Raw genomic sequence first — 19,486 nt, forward strand, 5'->3', positions numbered from 1 at the left:
ACCCCGCGAAGAGAATGGGCCTCGGTCCCGAGTCCTGGGGCCCTGAGGCTGGGGGCACCTAGCAGGGGCACGTCTGCCCTCCCCGGGGATCCGCAGGCAGCTCGGCCTGCCGGCAGGACGTCGAAACGTCAAGGTGCGCCCTCCTGCGCACCCCTCTGCGAGGGACGGGCTCGCGGCCCCGCCCGCGCGCCCACCGGCGGCCCGGCTCTCCGGGCGGGGTTTGCGCAGGTAGGGCGTGTGTGGTGGGGGCACTGTCCCGGGGGCTCGTGGGGCGGGGCATTCGCGTGCCCCCGCCCCTGCCTAGGGCCAGCCCGCGCGAGGTGACTAACCTGCCGCTCAGGTTCCTCCCCGCGCCCCGCCCCGGCCCCTCCGCGCGCCCCTCCCTCCTTCCGAGCCAGGCACCGACAGACGGGCAGGCGGACGCGCGGACGAAGGGACCAGCGGACGGACGGCCAGGAGCGGGGCTGCGAGAAGAGCAGGTGAGCGCCCCGACCCCGCTCGGAGCCCGCACCGGCTCGGCGCTGGAGCGACGGACGGCGGGTCCCCGGGCCTCGGTTTCCCCAGGTGGCGGCACGACGCGGGGCTCCGCCTGGGTCTACAGGCCGGGCTGGGCCGCGCGGGGCATCGGCGAGAGGGGCCTCGCCGGGTCCGCGGGCTTTCCCTGGGCTGGCGGCCAGGAGAGGGGCCTGCGGCCTGGCCTGCCCCGTCTGGTTCTGGGGCGGCGCCGTGAGCTGGGGATGTTTGTAAGCCAGTGGCTTCTGAGTCAGACAGCCCCTCCCAACCTTGGGCTCAGTAGGAGGAAGCCCCTCCTCCAGTGAAGAAGGTGTTGAGGGGGTTCTCCTGCCCCTCAAAGGCCTCGGACCCCGCCCCCCGACCCGATGCCGGGCAGGCTGGGGGCTCCTTTGGGGCTGGCTTCCTGGGTGTGGGAGGCGGGGAGTGAGCCCCAGTCCAGGGTCAGGCACTCGGTCAAGTCTGGGGTGTGGGAGGTGGAGGGCAGGGGGAGCTGGGGGCCCCGCGGTGCGGCCCATGTGCCTCCAGTCTGGGTTGTGCTGGCCTGGCCTGGGCAGCCCCTGTGTCTCAGGTGTCTGCCATGGCAGGGGAGGTCGGTGGGCAGGGCTCCCGGGCTTCTGAAGTGCCCACTGACCACCTGTGTCCCTGCCCCCACATAGTCAGCCCCAGCTCTGCTGGGAGGCAGGGCCTGGCGGGCGACTCCTCCGCCCTGGCCTCCGCTAGGGCAGCTGACCCCGGGACCCCTACTCTGCTCCAGCCTTGCCCATGGCAGCAGTGGCTCCTGCCCCGCCCAGCAGTGCCCGCAGCGTCCAGACCTGGGCACAGCCCAGCCGGAGGGGCTCCCCCGTCCCAGGGCCCCACCTGGCTCCCTGGCCTCAAGCTGACTCCTCCCCAAGGTCACTCTTCTGGGAGCTGGAATTTGAACTTGGAGCTGGTCCCTCCGCCCTCCCTGCCCTGCTGGGGCCTCCTCCCCTCCAGGCCTGACCGGCACAATATGCGGTCATCCCTGTGCACCCGGAAAATGGCCACAGTGCAACCGAAGTGCAGCCTGCGGCCCTCAGGGCCAGTGCCGGCCCCACCCCAGCCGGCCGAAGCCCGTGCTCCCCACTCCCGCCCTGTAGGCAGCCCCTCCCCCAGCTGCTCCCCAGCCCAGATGCCAGCGCCTAGAATCACCTTCCTGGCCAGCCCTGAGCCCCCCACCCCACCCCAGGGAGTCAGAGAACAACCCAGGTGTCCGCCCACAGGCCTGGGTTTCACCCAGGGGTGTGTGTGTGTGTGTATTGGAGACACGTGCCCAGCACCCTCAGCTCAGCCCGCCAGGAGTCCCACTAAGCAAACACTCCGGTTCACCTACTGAGGTCAGAAGCATTCCGAACATTCTCCACAGACAGATGGGCAGAGGAATCTTGCCAAGTCCAGACCCTGGGGATGTGGTGACCTGAAGCCCCCAGTCCCTCAACCCTCTTGGGAGCTTCTCTGTAGGTAGAACCTGGTCAAGCCAGAAAGTCTTAGGCAGTCCCTGCCCTGGATGCCAGCACCCCTGGCTTGTGACCCGACCCTGCAGGCCCCTAACACTAAAGCCACAGATGGATGGTGTCACCGGTGACACCTGCTGGGTGCAAGTGTGGGCCCCGGTGTCCCCACGGAGCACACAATCCCACAGGGCATGTCATTCTGGCCCAGGGATGCCAGGCTGTGCTTGGCACCCAGGGGTGGCTTTGTGCCCCTAGGCCCCTGCCTGCTTCGCCAGGCTCTCGCCTCAGCTCTGCTGCCTTGCCAGCCTCTGACCTGCCTCAGGGCCTTTAAACTTGCTATTCCCTCTGCTTGGAAGGTGCCTGCTTCCCCTGAGGCCCCTGCAGAGCCCTGGGACATCTTCCTCAAAACTCTACCCCAGACAGCCTCTGGGGCTGGGGCTCCCCTGCTGGCACGCCCTGAGGGCCCCTGAGCACCAGCCGGGACGTGGAGCAGGACTGGGCCTGCTGTGTCCAGAAGGCTGGGCTCTGCTCCCTGAGGACCACCTGCCCAGGCACCCTGCGGAATCTGGCCAGGCCCTGGCCTGGGGGGTGGGGAGGAGGAGACCCAGGCCCCGCATGGGAGCGGCAGGGCCCCGGCCAGGTCCGGCCGAGGGGTCGCTTGATTCCCCTGTCCACTCAGGTGTGGGCCGGGCACCAAGCCCTGGACTCCGGCCACACTGAGGTCTGCCCTCTTCCCGCCAGCCACCGTCGAGGACACCATGAGCCAATCAGGGTCCGTGAGCTGTTGCCCGGGTGCCGCCAAGTGAGCCCCCGCCCCACCCGCCCACCCCTCAACACCTCCACCCGCCTAGCCATCCCAAGGGAGGGTGTGGCATGGCCCCACCCTCACCAACCCCTCCCCTGCAGTGGCAGCCTGGGCCGGCCTGACGGTGTGCCCAAGATGAGTGCGAAGGACCTGTTTGGTGAGTGAGGTGTAAGAACAGGAGGCTGGGGACAGCTCGGCGGGGTGGGGAGGGTCTCCCCTACGGCCCCCCCCAGGGCTGTGCCAGGCCCCCACCGGGGAAGGCAGATCAGCCTGGGCCCCCAGAGGAGGCCCCTGGGCCCAAACCAACCAATAGGTGCTCAGGCCCCGCCCCCAAACTCTGGCCACGGAACAGCCCTCCCGCAGTGGGCCGGTAAGGGGAGAGGCCTTAGGAATAATTCAGGGAGCATCAATATTGATTCTCTGCGCTCCTCTCTGCCACCCGATCCTCCGGAGGGGGTGTGCTGGGGCTCCTGCTGGGCTGAGTGCCAGGTGTCTGCTCCCGGAGGGCGGGGCCTGGCCAGCCCCCTCCCCAGCTCTGACCTTCCCCCAGTCATGCAGGCCCTGGGAAGCAAGGAGCCCTGGGAAGGGCAGGGAGATGGTCTCTGGCAGCTCTTGGAATCAGGGCAAGGCCTGGACGAGACCCCTCCCCAGGCAGGTGGGCCTGGGGCCTCCTCGGGGAGAGGCTGAGCCTCCTACACCCGCTCCAGGGCAGACCTGGGCACAGCCGTGCCTTCACCTCGCTGAGCTGGGGATCCCTCCTGTGGACAGAGGGAGCCCCAGGTTCTGCCAGGAGAGGCCACCCCCTATTCTGTGTGCCCACGTCCGTCCTGGTGGTCATGAGGGGCCCACAGGCAGCCTGCGCTCTGGCCTCCCCTCGGCCCTGCCCGGGTCCTGCCTGTTGGGCCGAATGACAGTGTCTCCTGTGCAGAGCAGAGAAAGAAGTACTCCAACTCCAACGTCATCATGCACGAGACCTCCCAGTACCACGTCCAGGTGAGCCCCCCACCCCACAGGGCGCTCCTCTGCTCTGTACGCCCGAGACCCCATGCCAGTAGGGAAACGGAGGCCCCGGGAGGCGTGGTCCGGCAGCAGGCCACATTCTGAGCTCCCAGCAAGTGGGGAGCCCCCCTCCCGTCCGGGGAGCTCCCAGTGTGAGAGGTGCAGGAGCCCTGGGGCTGCGTCAGGGAGAGGATGGGCTCTGGGTGCCCCTGCAGCCCTCAGACGGAGGGCCCAGTCGGGAGGAAACTGTCCTCCTGGCCCCACAGCGGAGGCTGGAGCGGGAGGGTGGAGCCGTCAGACTCGCTTCTGAGCTCCTCCTGGGGGCCTTGACAGCCACTCCCATGGAGCTGGGAAAGATGGGCGACCACACCATCTGACAGCTCTAGACCAGCTGACAGCTCAGGAGGCCTTTGCTCCCGGGTCAGTTTTAATTCACACTTAGAACCCAGGAAACATGTTTTTTAAATGACCTTCCTGTTCCTGGCAGCTGGCAAGTTCCTGGTTCCTGGTCACTGTCCAAACCTGTAGGACAAGAGGGCTGGGAAAGGATGAGGAGGGAGGAAGGGGGGTACCTGGAGCAGGAAGGTGGGGGACCCCATAGCAGGAAGGTGGGGGGGACCCGGAGCAGGAAGGTGGGGGGACCCTGGAGCAGGAAGGTGAGAGTGGGGTCCTGGAGCAGAAAGGTGGGGGACCCCATAGCAGGAAGGTAGGGGGACCTGGAGCAGGAATGTGGGGGAGTCCTGGAGCAGGAACGTGAGGGTGGGGTCCTGGAGCAGGAAGGTGGGAGATCCTGGAGCAGGAAGGTGGGGGGTCCTGGAGCAGGAACGTGGGGGAACCCCAGAGCAGGAAGGTGGGGGGACCTTGGAGCAGGAAGGTGGGGGAGTCCTGGAGCAGGAAGGTGTGGGGGTCCTGGAGCAGGAAGGTGAGGGTGGGGTCCTAGAGCAGGAAGGTGGGGGATCCTGAAGCAGGAAGGTGAGGGTGGGGTCCTGGAGCAGGAAAGTGGGGGACCCTGGAGCAGGAAGGTGAGGGTGGGATCCTGGAGCAGGAAGGTGGGAGATCCTGGAGCAGAAAGGTGGGGGGTCCTGGAGGAGGAAGGTGGGGGAACCCCAGAGCAGGAAGGTGGGGGGACCCTGGAGCAGGAAGGTAGGGGGGTCCTGGAGCAGGAAGGTGGGGGGTCCTGGAGCAGGAAGGTGGGGGGACCTGGAACAGGAAGGTGGGGGGACCTGGAACAGGAAGGTGGGGGAGACCCTGGAGCAGGAAGGTAAATACTTTCCTCCCCAGAGAACCCTCCATGCCCCAGAAGCCATGGGAGTCACTGCTTTCTGAGCCTCAGCCTTCTTGTCTAGAGAGCGGGTCCACTGAGCCAAGGGGGTCCTGGGGCTCTTGCCCGGGGCTGTGCTGTGATCAGCCCCTTGTGCCAGCCTGCCCAGGAGGCCTCTGTTCAGCCAGCTCCTGCCTGCTGCTGGCTCAGCACCCAAGGCAGCCCTCCGCAGAGGGACTTTGCCCTCCTGGTGAGGAGCCACCTGGTCACTGGGGCCTCCCAGCCCTTCTCCTAGATTTTAGTCCAAACTAGCCTGTGAAGGCGGAGAAGGCAATGGAACCCCACTCCAGTACTCTTGCCTGGAAAATCCCATGGACGGAGGAGCCTGGTAGGCTGCAGTCCATGGGGTCGCTGAGGGTCGGACACGACTGAACAACTTCACTTTCACTTTTTATTTTTATGCATTGGAGAAGGAAATGGCAACCCACTCCAGTGTTCTTGCCTGGAGAATCCCAGCGACAGGGGAGCCTGGTGGGCTGCTGTCTATGGGGTCGCACAGAGTCGGACACTTAGCAGCAGCAGCAGCAGCCTGTGAAGGACCCCAGCTCAGGACACCTCTTCTGCCCACTCAGCAGCCAGCAGGGCTGAGGAAGTGGGTGATTTGTGGCCCCGCCTGCATTCCCTGGTGGTTCAGAAGTGAAAGAATCTGCCTGTAGGAGATGCGGGTCTATGGGTTCCATCCCTGGGTCAGGAAGATTCCCTAGAGAAGGAAATGTCAACCCGCTCCAGTATTCTTGCCTGGAAAATCCCACGGACAGAGGAGCCTAGTGGGCTATAGTCCATGGGGTTGCAAAGAGTCGGACACGACTTAGTGACTAAACCACCACCCAGATGAGGAAACTGAAGCTGAGAGAGGTGGTGACACGATCAGACCGACCCTGGCAATGGGAGGGGGCGCCCAAGGCTTGTGGATTTGTTTCTTTATTCCACACTAACACACTGTGTGGAGAAGGCAATGGCAACCCACTCCAGTGTTCTTGCCTGGAGAATCCCAGGGATGGGGGGAGTTGGTGGGCTGCCATCTGTTGGGTTGCGTAGAGTCGGACACGATTGAAGTGACTTAGCAGCAGCAGCAGCCTGTGAAGCTGGCCTCGGGGGTTGGAGCGTGAGGTTCTGCACCAGCGCGCCCAGGACACTGGACAGCTCTGTCCTTTGTGGCTGCAGCCGCCCCCACCCTCCGTTCCTGCAGTTCCGCGTTTTTGAGAATCCTCTAAAACTGAATTCGTTAGCGTTTACGAGCATCTTTGCTCTTCTGCTTGGTAAACTTATTTCAAAGATGCTGTGTGTACGGAAGAGTTCTCCAGGTCCAAAGCCCCGCCTGGCCCCTGGACCTTCGTGGGGAGCTGCCTGTGTCCACATCAGATGTATGGGCTCCTTATTGAACAGTGGGGGGTCCTTCGCATTCAGCTAAAGGTGTATGGATAAGAAATACCTCCTTCCAGTCTGGCTTGTCAACGCACATGCATTAACTGTGTTGAAGCGGGTAGAAATGTTTAATTTTGATGACTTCCAGTCACATCCATTTTTTTCTTTCATGGTCGGGTTGCTTTGGGGAGCTTGAGAAGTCTTACTTGCTTCGGTCATTGCTTGGCCCAAGGCTCTGAAAACGTCTTGCATTTTCTTCTAGATACTTTATAGTGTGTGTGTGTGCTAAAGTCGCTTCAGTTATGTCCAACTCTTTGTGACCCCACAGGCTGAGATCTTCCCGATTCAGGGATCCAACCCAGGCCTCTTGCGTCTCCTGCATTGGCAGGCAGACTCTCCCACTAGCTCCACGTGGAAAGCCCCACTTTGTAGTCGAGGCTGTTACATTTAGGTCTGTGTTGCTGTTGCTCAGTCTCCAAGTCCCGTCTGACTCTTCGAGACCCAGGGACCACAGCACGCCAGGCTTCCCTGTCCCTCTCCATCTCCCGGAGTTTACCCAAGTTCATATCCATTGCATTGGTGATGCCATCCAACCATCTCATCCTCTGCTGTCCCCTTCTCCTCCTGCCCACAGTCCTTCCCAGCAGCAGGGTCTTTTCCATTGAGTCAGTTCTTCACATCAGGTGGCCAGAGTATTGGAGCTTCAGCTTCTGTGTCAGTCCTTCCAATGAGTATTCAGGGTTGATTTCCTTTAAGATTGACTGGTTTGATCTCCGTGCTGTCCAAGGGACTCTCAAGAGTCTTCTCCAACACCACAGTTTGAAAGCATCAATTCTTGGGTGCTCAGCCTTCTTTATGGTCCTGCTCTCACATCTGTACATGACTACTAGAAAGACCACAGCCTTGACCATACAGACATCGGCAAAATGATGTCTTTGCTTTTTAACACACTGTCTAGGTTTGTCATAGCTTTCTTGCCAAGGAGTAATCATCTTCTAGTTTCATGACTGCAGTCACCATCTGCAGTGATTTTAGAGCCCATGAAGAGGGATTCTGTCACCACTTCCACCTTTTAGAGCTATAATCCATTTTAAATTCATTTTTTGGTTTGAGACTCAAGGCTAACATTCCCTGTAGGGAAGTGCAGTTACAAGGAAGCTATTTTTTCTCCCTCATAATCACTTTGGTGCCTTTGTCAAAGATCGACTATTTGGGTCTGGATGGGTCTGTTCCTGGATTCTCTGTGCTTCATACAATTTTACCTCTTCCTAGCTTATTAACCATCTTGAAACCAGGCAATTTTGTTCTTTTTCTTTAAGGTTTTCTTCACTATTCTAAGTTCTTTGGGCTTGCATTTACATTTTAGAATCAAACTGTCCATTTTCACCCCTCCCCGCAGAAGCCTGCTGGAATTTTGATTTGCACTGAGTCAAGTCCGAGGATCAGTTTAGGGAGACTTAACATTGTGTCTTTCCCACCCATAAACATGGTGCCTCTTCACTTAAAGGTCTTCTCTAATTTCTCTCAGGCCTTTTTTGTGATTTTTTACTACAGAGGTCTCACAGCTCTTGGTTAAAACACTCCTTAGGTGTTTGATTTTTATATACTGTTATAAATTATATCATTTTTTAATTTAATTTTCCAGTTGTCTTGTAGCATTTGTCTTGTACAATTGAATTTTGTAAAGTGATTGAGTATCCTAAGACTTCGCTGAATTCATCTATTTGTTTCAGGAACTGCTCGTAGATTCATTGGATTTTTTATGAGTCGTTTTGTCTGAAAATACAGTACTTAATTTCTTAATTTTAACCATTTCGTCTTTCTTACTTTATTGCTCTTGCTAGAACCCTCAGGATAGTGCTCCACAATAATGATACTGGGCATCCTTGCCTGTGTCCAGTCTAGAAGAAAATACTCAGAATTCCCTGTTTTATAAGCTGCCTGTTTCTGTGGATAGCCTTTACAAGAATGGGAAAGTTCCTTTCCATTGTTTTGTTTGCTGAGAGTTTTTATCATGAAAGTTGTCAAATTTTATCAAGTGCTTCCTCAATTGAGATGTCCTTGCCATCCTGTTAATGTATGAATCGTGCTGGGTTTTTGGGTTTTTTGGCTGCGTTGGGTCTGCTGTGCTGCACATGGGCTTCCTCTCATTGTGATGCCTTCTCTCGTTGCAGAGCACGGGCTGAGGCACTTGGGTTCAGTAGTGGGGGCACATGGGCTTAGCTGCCCCTTGGTATGTGGGATCTTCCTGGAACAGGGATGCAACCTGTGTCCCCTGCTTTGGCAAGCAGGCTCTTAACTGGTTACCAGACCACCAGGAAGTCTTGAATCACTCTGTTTTTTTAAAATGTTGAACCAGCCTTGCATTTCTAGGATACATTTCATTTATTAATGGTTTATTATCTTTTTTATGTGTTGGCAAGACTAATTTGCTAATATTTTGTTAAGGATTTTTTGCACTAATATTTATTAGAACATTGGTCTATAGTTTTCTCTTCCTGCAAAGCCCTTAGTAGGTTTTGGTATCAGAATTATGTTGGCCTTATAAAATGAGTGGAGCGATGTTGCTGCTCCTCTCATCCTCAGAAACAGTTAATGGAAGGTTGTGACTTCTTCCTTTAAGTATTTGTTAGGATTCACCTGTGAGGCCCTGAATATACAGTTTTCTTTCTGGCAAGGTTTCTTTTATTATGAATTCACTTTTGTGCCTGTACGATCTCTAGTTATGTCCCCTCCTTCCTTCTGGTTATTGATCATTTGTGTTTTCTCTATTTTTGTCTTGATCAGTCTTGCTAAGTGTTTATCAATTACATCAATCCTTTCAGAACCAGCCTTGGGCTTTGTTGATTTTTCTGTTTGTTTTACTAGTTTGTTGATTTCTGCTCTTAATTTCCTTCTTCCCACTTGCTCTGGTCTCCTTTTTTAACATTTATTTCTGCGGCTGTGATTCCCTTTTTCTCACTTGCTCTGGTTTCCTTTTTTTATTTTCGCGGCTGTGAGAGGCCTTAGCGACAGCATGTGGGGTCTTCCGTCTTCACTGAATCTGGTTCCCTGACCAGGGATTGAACACCCGCCCCTGCAGAGTCTTAGCCACTGGGCCACCAGGGAAGTCCCACAGGGTTTCATTTGGTTGTCATTTTCTAGTTTCTTAAGAAGAATGCTCAGACCATTGCTATTGCCTTTGGTAACCATAGCTTGTTTCTGAAATCTGTGGGTCTGTTTCTGTTTTGTGAGTAAGTTCATTTGTATCGTATTTTAAAATTAGATTCCACATATGAGTGATGTGTGTTAGTCACTCAGTCGTGTCCGACTCTTCGAGACCCCACGCACTGTACCCACCAGGTCCCTCAGTCCGTGGAATTCTCCAGGCAAGAACACTGGAGTGTGCTGCCATTCCCTCCTCCAGAGGATCTTCCCGACCCAGAGACTGAACCCTGGTCTCCTTCGCAGGCAGGTTCTTTACCACTTGAGCTACAGGGAAGTCCTGTATGAGTGACATCATAAGACAGTTGTCTGCCTTACTTCACTGACTGTGATAATCTCTAACCCTGTCCACCTTGATGCAACTTGGAATATTTTCTACTTTTCCTTGTGACTTCTTTGGCCCATGGGTTGTTTAGATTTTTCTTCTTTTTAAGCATTTAACAATGTAAACATTTATGGGCATGAGTTCCCTCTAGCGCTGCCTTTGCTACATCCCGTAAGTTTGGGTACATTTCCTGTCTGTTCTCCTTGGTCACCGGGTATTTTATTTTCCTGGTGATTGATTCCCTTTCACTCACTTGCTGTCTGGAAGTGTGTTGTTCAGTTTCCACAGATGTGGACCCAGAGTAATTTAGAAAGATGTTGCTCAATTTCTGGTTAGCAGGTTTCACAGGTGAGTCTGGTATTGATTGCTGATTTAACCCTACTGTGTCAGAGGACACAGGCTGTGTCTTCAGGGGATCGGAACGCACGGGCGGTATGCTTGGTATGCTTAGCAGACAGACTGGCTGCCTGACAGTCTCTGCGTGTTTCTGCTCCCTCTCTAAGCTGCCCGTGGCCCTGTAGCCCAGCCTCTGAGTTGTGCGGGGAGTGGCCTCGCAGCTGCACGTGTGCAGGCTGCCTGGGTGGAGACATGAGAGGGAAGCCCCTGGCCCGGCCCGGTGTCACCAACTCCTCCTGGAGCTGCCAGGCGAGGCCCCTTTCTCCACATCTTAACTGGCCAGCGTCGCCCACAAGAGCAACCGAATGGGGGAAACTCATTCTTAAAGGAATAGTCTCATGAGGCTTCAATCTGCAATTCTGGTATTGAACGAGTCTGCGTAAAATTTTCTTCTTTTGTTTTTTGGCTGCACCATGTAGCTTGTGGGATCTAAGTTCCCAGACCAGGGACTGGGTCCTCGGCAGTCAGAGCTCAGAGTCCTAACCAGTGGCCTGCCAGGGGGGTCCCCGGCATATAATTTTCTAACCAAAGGGTTCCTCCATGTCTATTTCCCTGTAGACTCCCTGTCCATGCCTTGTGTCAATTTTTCAATCGGGCCGTTAATCTTTTATACTTATTTACGTATGCTTTCATTATTTATTCATTTACTGTTGGTGTCCTTAATTATTAAACAAAACAGAGCTCTTAACAAAGTAAGAACTATCATTGTAATACAGATCAATCTTTTTCTATTTTAAAAAAATTAGTCTGCATCAAATCTATTACAGCTATTATTTTGTGTTTTCTCACTTTTTTAGAACTTTGTATGTGGTATTTTTTTCACAAGCATAACGTTTTTTTAGGTCAAATTTATGGGTTTTGTCTTTTTATTTCCTTTTTTTTTTCCCTTGTGGCCATGCTGCGTGGCACGTGGAATCCTAGCTCCCCAAGCAGGGATCGAACCTGTGGCCCCTGCAGCGGCAGCGCAGCCTTAGCCACAGGGAAGTCCTGATCTTCTGAGTATCTGGGTTTTCTTCCTGGCTTAGCAAAGTCCCCCAGGGGAGAAGCCTTTCTGAGGTTATGTGAAGTCACCCTTCACGCATCCAGTTCTGTGGCTAAGCCTTGCCTGCCTAAGAGTTTATGTCAGTATTCACCCAGCTGTCTTAGCACCATTTCCTGAATTCAGCAAAGGTTGGCACAGACACTCGGGGGCTCCTGGGAGGACAAGGCACCTGAGCCAGGCTTCCAGAGAGAGGAGGGGGTGGGCAGGGCTGGCCAGCCGGGGGCCCCTGTGGGCTGCTCACTCCCTCCCTACACGCTCACCGGGGCCCGCCGTGGGCCCGGCCCTGTCACGGGAGACAGCAGGCAGGCGGCAGAGAAGCGCGTGGTACCCCACATAAATCTGAGGACGATAAACAAAAGGGCAGGTCAGGGAGGTGGTGACAGGGAGGCTGTGGCTGGGCAGTCAAGGAGGAAAGCGCCCCAGGAGCGTCTGGAAGGAAGAGTGAGTTGGGAGCAGCCAGGTGGGCAGAGTCAGCAGGGGTGGAGGCCCCGCCCGGCTGCAGGGGACCAGGGGGCCTGCATCCCCGAGCCACGGGCGGACGAGGCTGGGGGGGATGTATGCAGGGCTGCTAAGGGGCTCACCGGAGCCTGTCTGTGGCCTCCACAGACAGCCCCAAGGTGGGGCTTTGTCTCTTCAGACCCCAAGGTCAGGGCTGTTCCCCCTCAGACCCCCAGGGTTGGCGTGGCCCCCTCAGACCCCAAGGCACAGCCCCTTGGCCCTTGACACCAGGAGGGCTGCACCCAGGGTGACACCCTGCCCACCCGCCCAGCACCTGGCTACGTTCATCATGGACAAGAGTGAGGCCATCACGTCTGTGGAAGACGCCATCCGGAAGCTGGTGCAGCTGAGCTCCAAGGAGAAGATCTGGACACAGGAGATGCTGCTGCAGGTCAACGACCAGTCGCTGCGACTGCTGGATATGGAGTCGCAGGTACCTCGGCGGGAGGAGGGCGCGGGCTGGTCCTGCCAGGCGGGTGGCGGCAGCGACCCAGGCGCGCTGGGCCTGTCTGTGGGACCTGAAGGCGGAGGGCAGAGGGCAGGAGGACCCGGCCGGGCTGGAGTCAGGGGAGCCACGCCCACAGGGCACGCCCCCCTCGCCAGAGCCCTCCGGGGCTGGACCGAGGCGGGCGAGCGGTGTGGGCCTGGCCGGTGCCGGCCGCGTCTTTGCGCCGGTCCCTTCTGGGCCGTGTCCGTGGCGCGCCCTCCCTGGGCCCACCCCCGTGAGCCGGTCCCAGCCCCCTGTCCCCCAGGAGGAGCTGGAGAACTTCCCTCTGCCCAGCGTGCGGCACAGCCAGACGGTGCTCAACCAGCTGCGCTACCCGTCAGTGCTGCTGCTCGTGTGCCAGGACGCGGACCAGAGCAAGCCCGACGTCCACTTCTTCCACTGCGACGAGGTGGAGGTAGGCGGGCGGCCGTGGGCTCGCGGGGAGGGGGCACGCGTCCCGCCTCAGAGCCGGCCTGACGCCCCCCGCCCCCACCCCGCAGGCGGAGCTCGTGCAGGAGGACATCGAGAGCGCGCTGGCTGACTGCCGCCTGGGGAAGAAGATGCGGCCGCAGACGCTCAAGTAGGGGCTCGGGGGACTGGGGCGGCGGGCCTGGGCGGGGCTGCACCGGGCTGAGCCGCCCCTCGTCCGCCTCAGGGGCCACATGGAGAAGATCCGGCAGCGGCGGTCGATCCTGCCCGCGGCCCCGGGCCCGGCCCCCATCCCCTTCCAGCGCTTCGGCGGGGACTCCCCTTCCACCAAGAACCGAGTGGGCCTGCTGACGCCGCTGGGAGAGCTAGGTGGGCCCCGCGGGGCGGGGCTGGGGGCGGCAGCAGAGGCGGGCGGCGGGCCGGTCAGCCGCAGCTCTGCCCCCTGCAGGCCTCCGCCGCCGCGAGTCGCTGGAGGAGGAGCCGCGGGCCGCGCTGGCGCAGAGGATTGAGAAGGAGACGGTGGGTCTCGCGCGGGGCGCCCCAGGCACTCCGGGCCCCTCGACCAGCCCCCCAACCACACCCTCCCCCGGCCCGGGGGCCAAGAGGCAGCAGGTGGGGGTGTCTGCGGCGGGTCGGGCCGCCTGAGGTTGACCCCTGCCCTAATCTGACCCCAGCAAATCCTCAACTGCGCCCTGGACGACATTGAGTGGTTCGTGGCGCGGCTGCAGAAGGCGGCGGAGGCCTTCAAGCAGCTGAACCAGCGCAAGAAGGGAAAGAAGAAGGGAAAGAAGGGGCCGGCAGGTGCGGGGCCGGGGCGGGCGCGGGGGCGGGGCGGGGGGCAGAGTGACCCCTGAGCGGGGAAGGTGCGGCCGAGCTGGTGGGCAGCCTCAGGCTGAGGCCAGACCCACCGGGCACGGCGACAGCGGGCCAGCCAGGCTAACGTCCGGCCCCCGTCCAGAGGGCGTCCTCACGCTACGGGCGCGGCCCCCCTCGGAGGCTGAGTTTGTGGACTGTTTCCAGAAGACTAAACTGGCCTTCAACCTGCTGGTGAGGGCAAGGACCGCCCCGTCCCGCCGAGCTGACGTGGGGGATGGGGCCCCGCTTGCCCGCGGTGCCACCTCCCCCCACATCCGTGTGCCCGCTCCCCTCACCACCCGTGTGCCCGCGCCCCTCCGCCCCACCCGTGTGTCCGCTCCCCTCCCCCCGACCCGCGCGTCTGCTCCCCTCCCCCACCCGTGTGCCCGCTCCCCTCCCCCAGGCCAAGCTGCAGAAGCACATCGAGAATCCCAGCGCGGCTGAGCTGGTGCACTTCCTCTTCGGACCTCTGGACCTGGTGCCTGGGGCTGGGGGATGCGGGGACCTAGGGGTTTGCCGGTGACTGGGAGAAGCAGGTGCCCACGTTGGGCAGTTGGCTGGGGCTGGCATCCACGCTCAGAGCTGCAGACACAGTGGGCCAGCCTGTAGCGCTGCGGGGGATAGAGGGGTTGGGAGATGAGGGTAGGGGAGTGGGGGAGGGGTTGGGGAGGGGGGAATCGGCCAGCAGCCCCCTCTGACCCATGCTGTGCCCCCCAGATCGTCAGCACTTGCGGTGGCCCGAACATCGCTCGCTCTGTGTCCAGGCCCCTGCTGTCCCGCGACGCTGTGGGCTTCCTGCGTGGCCACCTGGTCCCCAAGGAGATGGCACTGTGGGAATCCCTGGGGGAGACCTGGACACGCCCCCGGTAGGGCAGCTGCACGGGGCACACCAGGATGGGGTCCTGAGCGGGGTTGGCTCGGTCAGCGGGCGCAGCTCACCCCAGGCCCTTCCGCCCCAGCTCTGAGTGGCCACGGGAGCCGCAGGCGCCCCCATACGTGCCCAGGTTCCACAGTGGCTGGGAGCCACCCCTGGACGTGCTGCAGGAGGCCCCCTGGGAGGTGGAGGGGCTGGCAGCTCCCGGCGACGAGGTCAGAGCTCCTGCAGCCCCTTCCGACCCCACCTCCGCCCTCCGCTCACTGCCCGCCCTCCTGGCTCAGCCCCTGCTGCACACCAAACCTAGGCGCCTGCTTCCCCACAGCCAGCTCCGGTGAGCCGACCGTCCTTTAGAAACTCCCCGAAGCACGGCCTGATACCAGAGCCCACGCCCCCAGGAGACGTCCTCCCCCAGGTCAGCTCCCAGCACACTCACAGGTAAGCTCCCCTCACGGTGAGGGGGGGGCGCCGCTCACCCCTCCAGTCACCGAGGCTCTGCTGTGGGCTGCATCGCCGGTTCAGTGGACATGAGTCTGAGCAGCCTGGGGGATAGTGAAGGGCAGGGAAGCCCGGCGTGCTGCAGTTCACAGACTGGACGACTGCGGTGGCTTCACTGCCGCCAGATGGCGGCCAGAGGCGTGTTCCGACCGCCAGCCTTTTCCGCGCTGGAGCAGCGTTTCCTTTCACCTCTGTTGTGTGCAGTTGAGAAAACGTGGAAAGCACGTGTAAATCCACTACCTGATATGTCACCTTTTCCCGTGTCTCCACGTTTATGCTTTAGAAACTTGTAGAAGCGTACTAAACCGCTGGACTTAAGTGGTCTCACCGATCCCAGTCACCCAGTCGGGGCTGATTTAGACCCCGCCTCAGAGCCCGAGGAGGAGGCTTAGGGTCCCCATGGGGACAGCCTTCCTCCCCGCTCCATACGCGTTTCCATGGACCACATCTCCCAGCCCCAGGGCCTTGGGGAGTCCCCGTCCTTCCTCCCCTCCTCTCCTCCTCTGTTCTCAGTCCTGGTCTGGACTTGTGTGGGGAGCACCTTACCTCCCAGACCCCAGGATTCAGTCTCAGGAAGGGAGGAGCTGGAATCCATGTTTAGACAAGTGTGCCCCTCCTTCCACCCCACATCAGCAGCCTGATGCCCCTGGTCCCTGGCCTAGGGTCACCTTTAAGAAACATTTTCATCCTTTGATCTCCAGCCTCTGGCTGCTCCACCCGAGCCCATCCTGACACACCCCCAGCCAGGGCCCCAGGAGCCACCGCAGCCCCACCCCCCGCGTGCCCGGGTCCTGAGCCCACACCGTGTGAGCGGTGCCCTTGTGCCCTAGCAGCAGGCTGTCCAGGAGGGATGGCCCAGCACTGGTGACAGGCGCAGGCCTGCTCCTTCCCGGGGCTGGGACACCCCGTGTGGTGCATGTCCGTGCGCTGTCTGCAGCGGCAGAGGGGCTGTGGCTCTGAAAGCTTCTGCCCGGCCCCCGATGGTCAGCTGACACTGTGTCCCCTGGGGGCTGGACCTGGAGACTCCTGAGGGGGCCTGGGCTGGGGCGGGCCTTGCTGTGCCCACAGGCCCCTGCGTGCCACCCGCCTCTGCTGCCCCCCCCCACGCAGGGGGCCCCAGACGCAACGGGGCTGTCACAGTTTCCAGCCCAGCTGACAGCCGCAGCCTCTGCGCCGCAGACAGGAGGCAGCCACGCACCTGGGAAGCTGTGCCCGGCCCGGCCCCAGGCCGAGGAGAGACCCCAGCCCAGTGCAGGGCCTCAGTCCCTCCTGTCCCACACAGAGGCTACGAGTCTGTGCCAGCCATGGCCAAGTACGTCAAGGTCCTCTATGACTTCACGGCCCGCAACGCCAACGAGCTGTCAGTACTCAGGGACGAGGTCCTGGAGGTGAGTGGGGGCTACGGGGGGGTGTCGCAGAAAAGGCGTCTGCCTGGCCCTGGGGCTCCACTCTGGGTCCTCAGCCTGGCACCCCCAGCACAGCCTGGCTGATCCCCCTTGGGGATCTCAGAGGGGTGTCAAGGGCCCCTGAGCTGGGCAGGACTCAGGAAAAAGGAGGACTCTCCCTGTGCTGGGTGAGGAACCCCCCAACCCAGCAGAGCCTTGTCATTCACATCTACCTGGAAGCCCCCTCAAGGCACTTCCCATATTTCGTGCCAGTCCTGAATCCAGGCCACCCACTAAAAAGTGGAGCGGCTCGCGGGCGGGAGTGATCTATATCCACAGTCAGGCTAGAGGCTCAGGACACCCCAGGGGGACTGGGAACAGGCTGGGAGGCCAGGGGCCAGGATGTGGTCATCATCATGGGACTGGGCGTGGGCTGGCTCAGAGGGGACTGCAGAACCCTCTCTGGCCCGTTGGTAAAGAGGGGCTCCCCCTGGTGGTCCCCGAAGCCCACACTGGTCCCCGTTGCTTGGGCGGGGGCGGGGAGCTGTGGACCAGGGCGATGGCGGGATGCGGGGCTGCAGGTGCTGGAGGACGGTCACCAGTGGTGGAAGCTTCGGAATCGCAGCGGCCAGGCAGGCTACGTGCCGGGCAACATCCTGGCAGAGACCCGGCTGGAGGACGTCCCCCAGGAGCAGGTGAGGGGAGGTCTGCCCCGTCCCACTACAGGTCGGCAGGGGCGGGGCGAGGTCGCGAAAGACCCAGCTCGGACCCCTCCCTGCGGGGACTGATGAAAGCTCCTGGGTCTGGGCCAAGGCTGGGAAGGTGGGGGTTCCGAGCAGGTCCTGGGAGTGGGGGGAGGAACGGGGAGTGGGGGGAGAGGGCTGGGGAGGGATGCCGAGCTGACCTAACGGCGTCCCCACCCCGTGCTCTGCCCCCCCTCCCCCTGCAGGGAGTGAAATACTGGGGTCCTGCCAGCCCAACCCACAAGCTGCCCCCCAGCTTCGCCGGAAACAAAGACGGTGAGGGATGGGGCCCCTGGACCCCAGCGGCCCGCACCCCGTCGGGAGGCGGCGGGGGAGGGGAGCCCTCGTCCCGGCTGCGCGGGTCTGAGCCCCTGACACCCGCAGAGCTGATGCAGCACATGGATGAGGTCAACGACGAGCTGGTGAAGAAGATCAGCAACATCCGGGCGCAGCCGGCGCGGCCCTTCCGGGCGGAGCGCAGCCAGCCGGCGCCCCCGCCGCTCACCCACGCGTCCGGGCCCCGCGAGGTCCGCGCCTGGCTGGAGGCCAAGGCCTTCAGCGCGCGGTGAGCGGGGGTGGGGTGAGCGGTGGGGCGAGGTCCGCGCCGGGAGGGAGGCCCAGGCCTGCGGCGCGCGGCGCGCGGGGTCGGGGCCGCGCTCACGCTGGCGCTCGCCCCGCAGGGTCGTGGAGCACCTGGGCGTCCTGACCGGCCCACAGCTCTTCTCTCTCAACAAGGACGAGCTGCGGAAGGTGTGCGGGGAGGAGGGCGCCCGCGTGTACAGCCAGCTCACCGTGCAGAAGGCCTTCCTGGAGGTGAGCCCGTCCGCCCCGCGGTGCCGGGACGGCGGCTGGCGGGACCCTGACCGACGTCCCCTCTCCCCCAGAAGCAGCAGGGTGGGTCGGAGCTGGAGGAGCTCATGAGCAAGTTCCATTCCAAGACCCAGAGGCGCGCAGAGGAGGACAGTTAGGCCTGCGGCTGGGGACGCGCCCCGCGGCTGGAGTGTTATTTTTGTTCGCGGACGTGTTTCGGACCCAGGACTCGGATGGACAGTCACGCTGGCTGGGGCCCCTGGGGCCTGACCTCGGCTCGGCGCTGCCCCCGCGCACGCCCCCCGGGCCGCCCCCACACTCACCGCAGCCAAACTTGCCGCGAGGCGGTGCCAGCCCCTCCTCCGCCTGCCCCCTGATCCCGGAGCGCCGCCTGTACCCTCTGCTCCCGAGGCCGCAGGAACCCTCAGAGCCGTCAGGGACCTTTCCTCAGGCCTCGCCCCCGCACCCCACCCCCCCAAAGGCCGGCTGCGGGCCGAGGGCAGCAGACCTCAGCCACCCCGCTGCCCTTGGCTCTGAGCTGGCCAGGCTGGTGCCCCTTGAGGGCCTAGACTGCGTCAGCACCCACCCAGTGCTCTGCTGTCCTGGGGTGGCCTGGGGGGCTCCCCCCAGGAGTGGGGTGTGCCTGGGGCACTCCTTCACCGCCTGGAGGATTGAGGACGGACTGAACCCCATTCACCAGAGGACTGGCCCTGGGAACCCCTCAACGCCCCACACCTGTCCCCAGCGGGCCGCCCCCCCCCCCACGCCTGTCCCCAGCCCTCCGCGTAGCTCAGGCGCTCAGAGCTTCCTCTGACCCGGTCTTAGGCCTGCTCCGCCTGGCCTGCTGTGCAGTGGGAGGTGAGTCTCAGAGCCCTGGACTCTGCGGTCACACCCCGAGGAGGAGAGGTGACCAAGGCTCGGGATCCACGCCATTAAACCACTTCAGTCTCCCAGCAGCCCCGTGTCTGTGTCTTGGAAATGCGCTGGGGTCGCTGTGGGTTCTGGAGCCCCCCTGGGATTGCACGTTTGGAAGAATTGCTGGGCAGAGGCAGGCAGTGGCCAGGCCGGGCTGGGGACGTTCCCTTGAGGCTGCTCACCCCTCCACACCCGGGCAAGAGGGCCCAGAGGACACTCCTGAGAGCTGCGGCTGTGCGCCCACTGCAGGGCCGTGGCTCTCCCAGCCCCGAGGTCCGGGAGGCCGGATGGGAGGGGGGGGGAGCAGGTCTGCCAAACCTCCAACAGGGAGGGGGCGTGAGTCACGGGGTCAAGATCGAAACTAGAAACTAGACTCGGAGGGTGAGCCCCAAGCCACGGGAGGGGCCCCAAAGAGGGCGTGGGGCCTGCGGGGCGGGGCAGGCAGCCGGCGAGGGTGGGGCCGATGCAGGGACTGGGGGCCCTGAAGGCAGGGGTCAGGGGCGTGCAAGGGGTGCCTGGCCGGCGGCGAGCCCACACCAGGCCCACCCTC

At 61.3% G+C, this 19,486-nt stretch overlaps 1 protein-coding gene across 2 annotated transcripts; it reads left to right on the plus strand.

Moving 5' to 3' along the window:
- The first annotated feature begins 342 nt into the window (after window positions 1-342).
- On the plus strand, window positions 343-18,977 carry EPS8L2 (EPS8 signaling adaptor L2). 2 transcript variants are annotated; one of them, XM_070359915.1, is made up of 21 exons: window positions 343-479; window positions 2,727-2,787; window positions 2,892-2,947; window positions 3,719-3,783; window positions 12,212-12,373; window positions 12,693-12,842; window positions 12,928-13,007; window positions 13,083-13,225; window positions 13,305-13,375; window positions 13,531-13,657; window positions 13,815-13,903; window positions 14,115-14,189; window positions 14,429-14,577; window positions 14,671-14,800; window positions 14,911-15,023; window positions 16,366-16,471; window positions 17,050-17,163; window positions 17,418-17,487; window positions 17,596-17,776; window positions 17,892-18,024; window positions 18,096-18,977. In XM_070359915.1, the coding sequence occupies exons 2-21, from the start codon at window positions 2,744-2,746 to the stop codon at window positions 18,177-18,179; spliced, it is 2,142 nt and encodes a 713-aa protein (XP_070216016.1). In that variant the 5' UTR covers window positions 343-479; window positions 2,727-2,743; the 3' UTR covers window positions 18,180-18,977. The 2 variants fall into 2 exon arrangements, with proteins under 2 accessions (XP_070216016.1, XP_070216018.1); XM_070359917.1 differs by having other exon boundaries at window positions 346-479; window positions 2,727-2,757.
- The last annotated feature ends 509 nt before the right edge of the window (window positions 18,978-19,486 follow it).

This window comes from Bos mutus, chromosome 22 (genome assembly GCF_027580195.1).
Source record: "Bos mutus isolate GX-2022 chromosome 22, NWIPB_WYAK_1.1, whole genome shotgun sequence".
NCBI lineage: Eukaryota > Metazoa > Chordata > Mammalia > Artiodactyla > Bovidae > Bos > Bos mutus.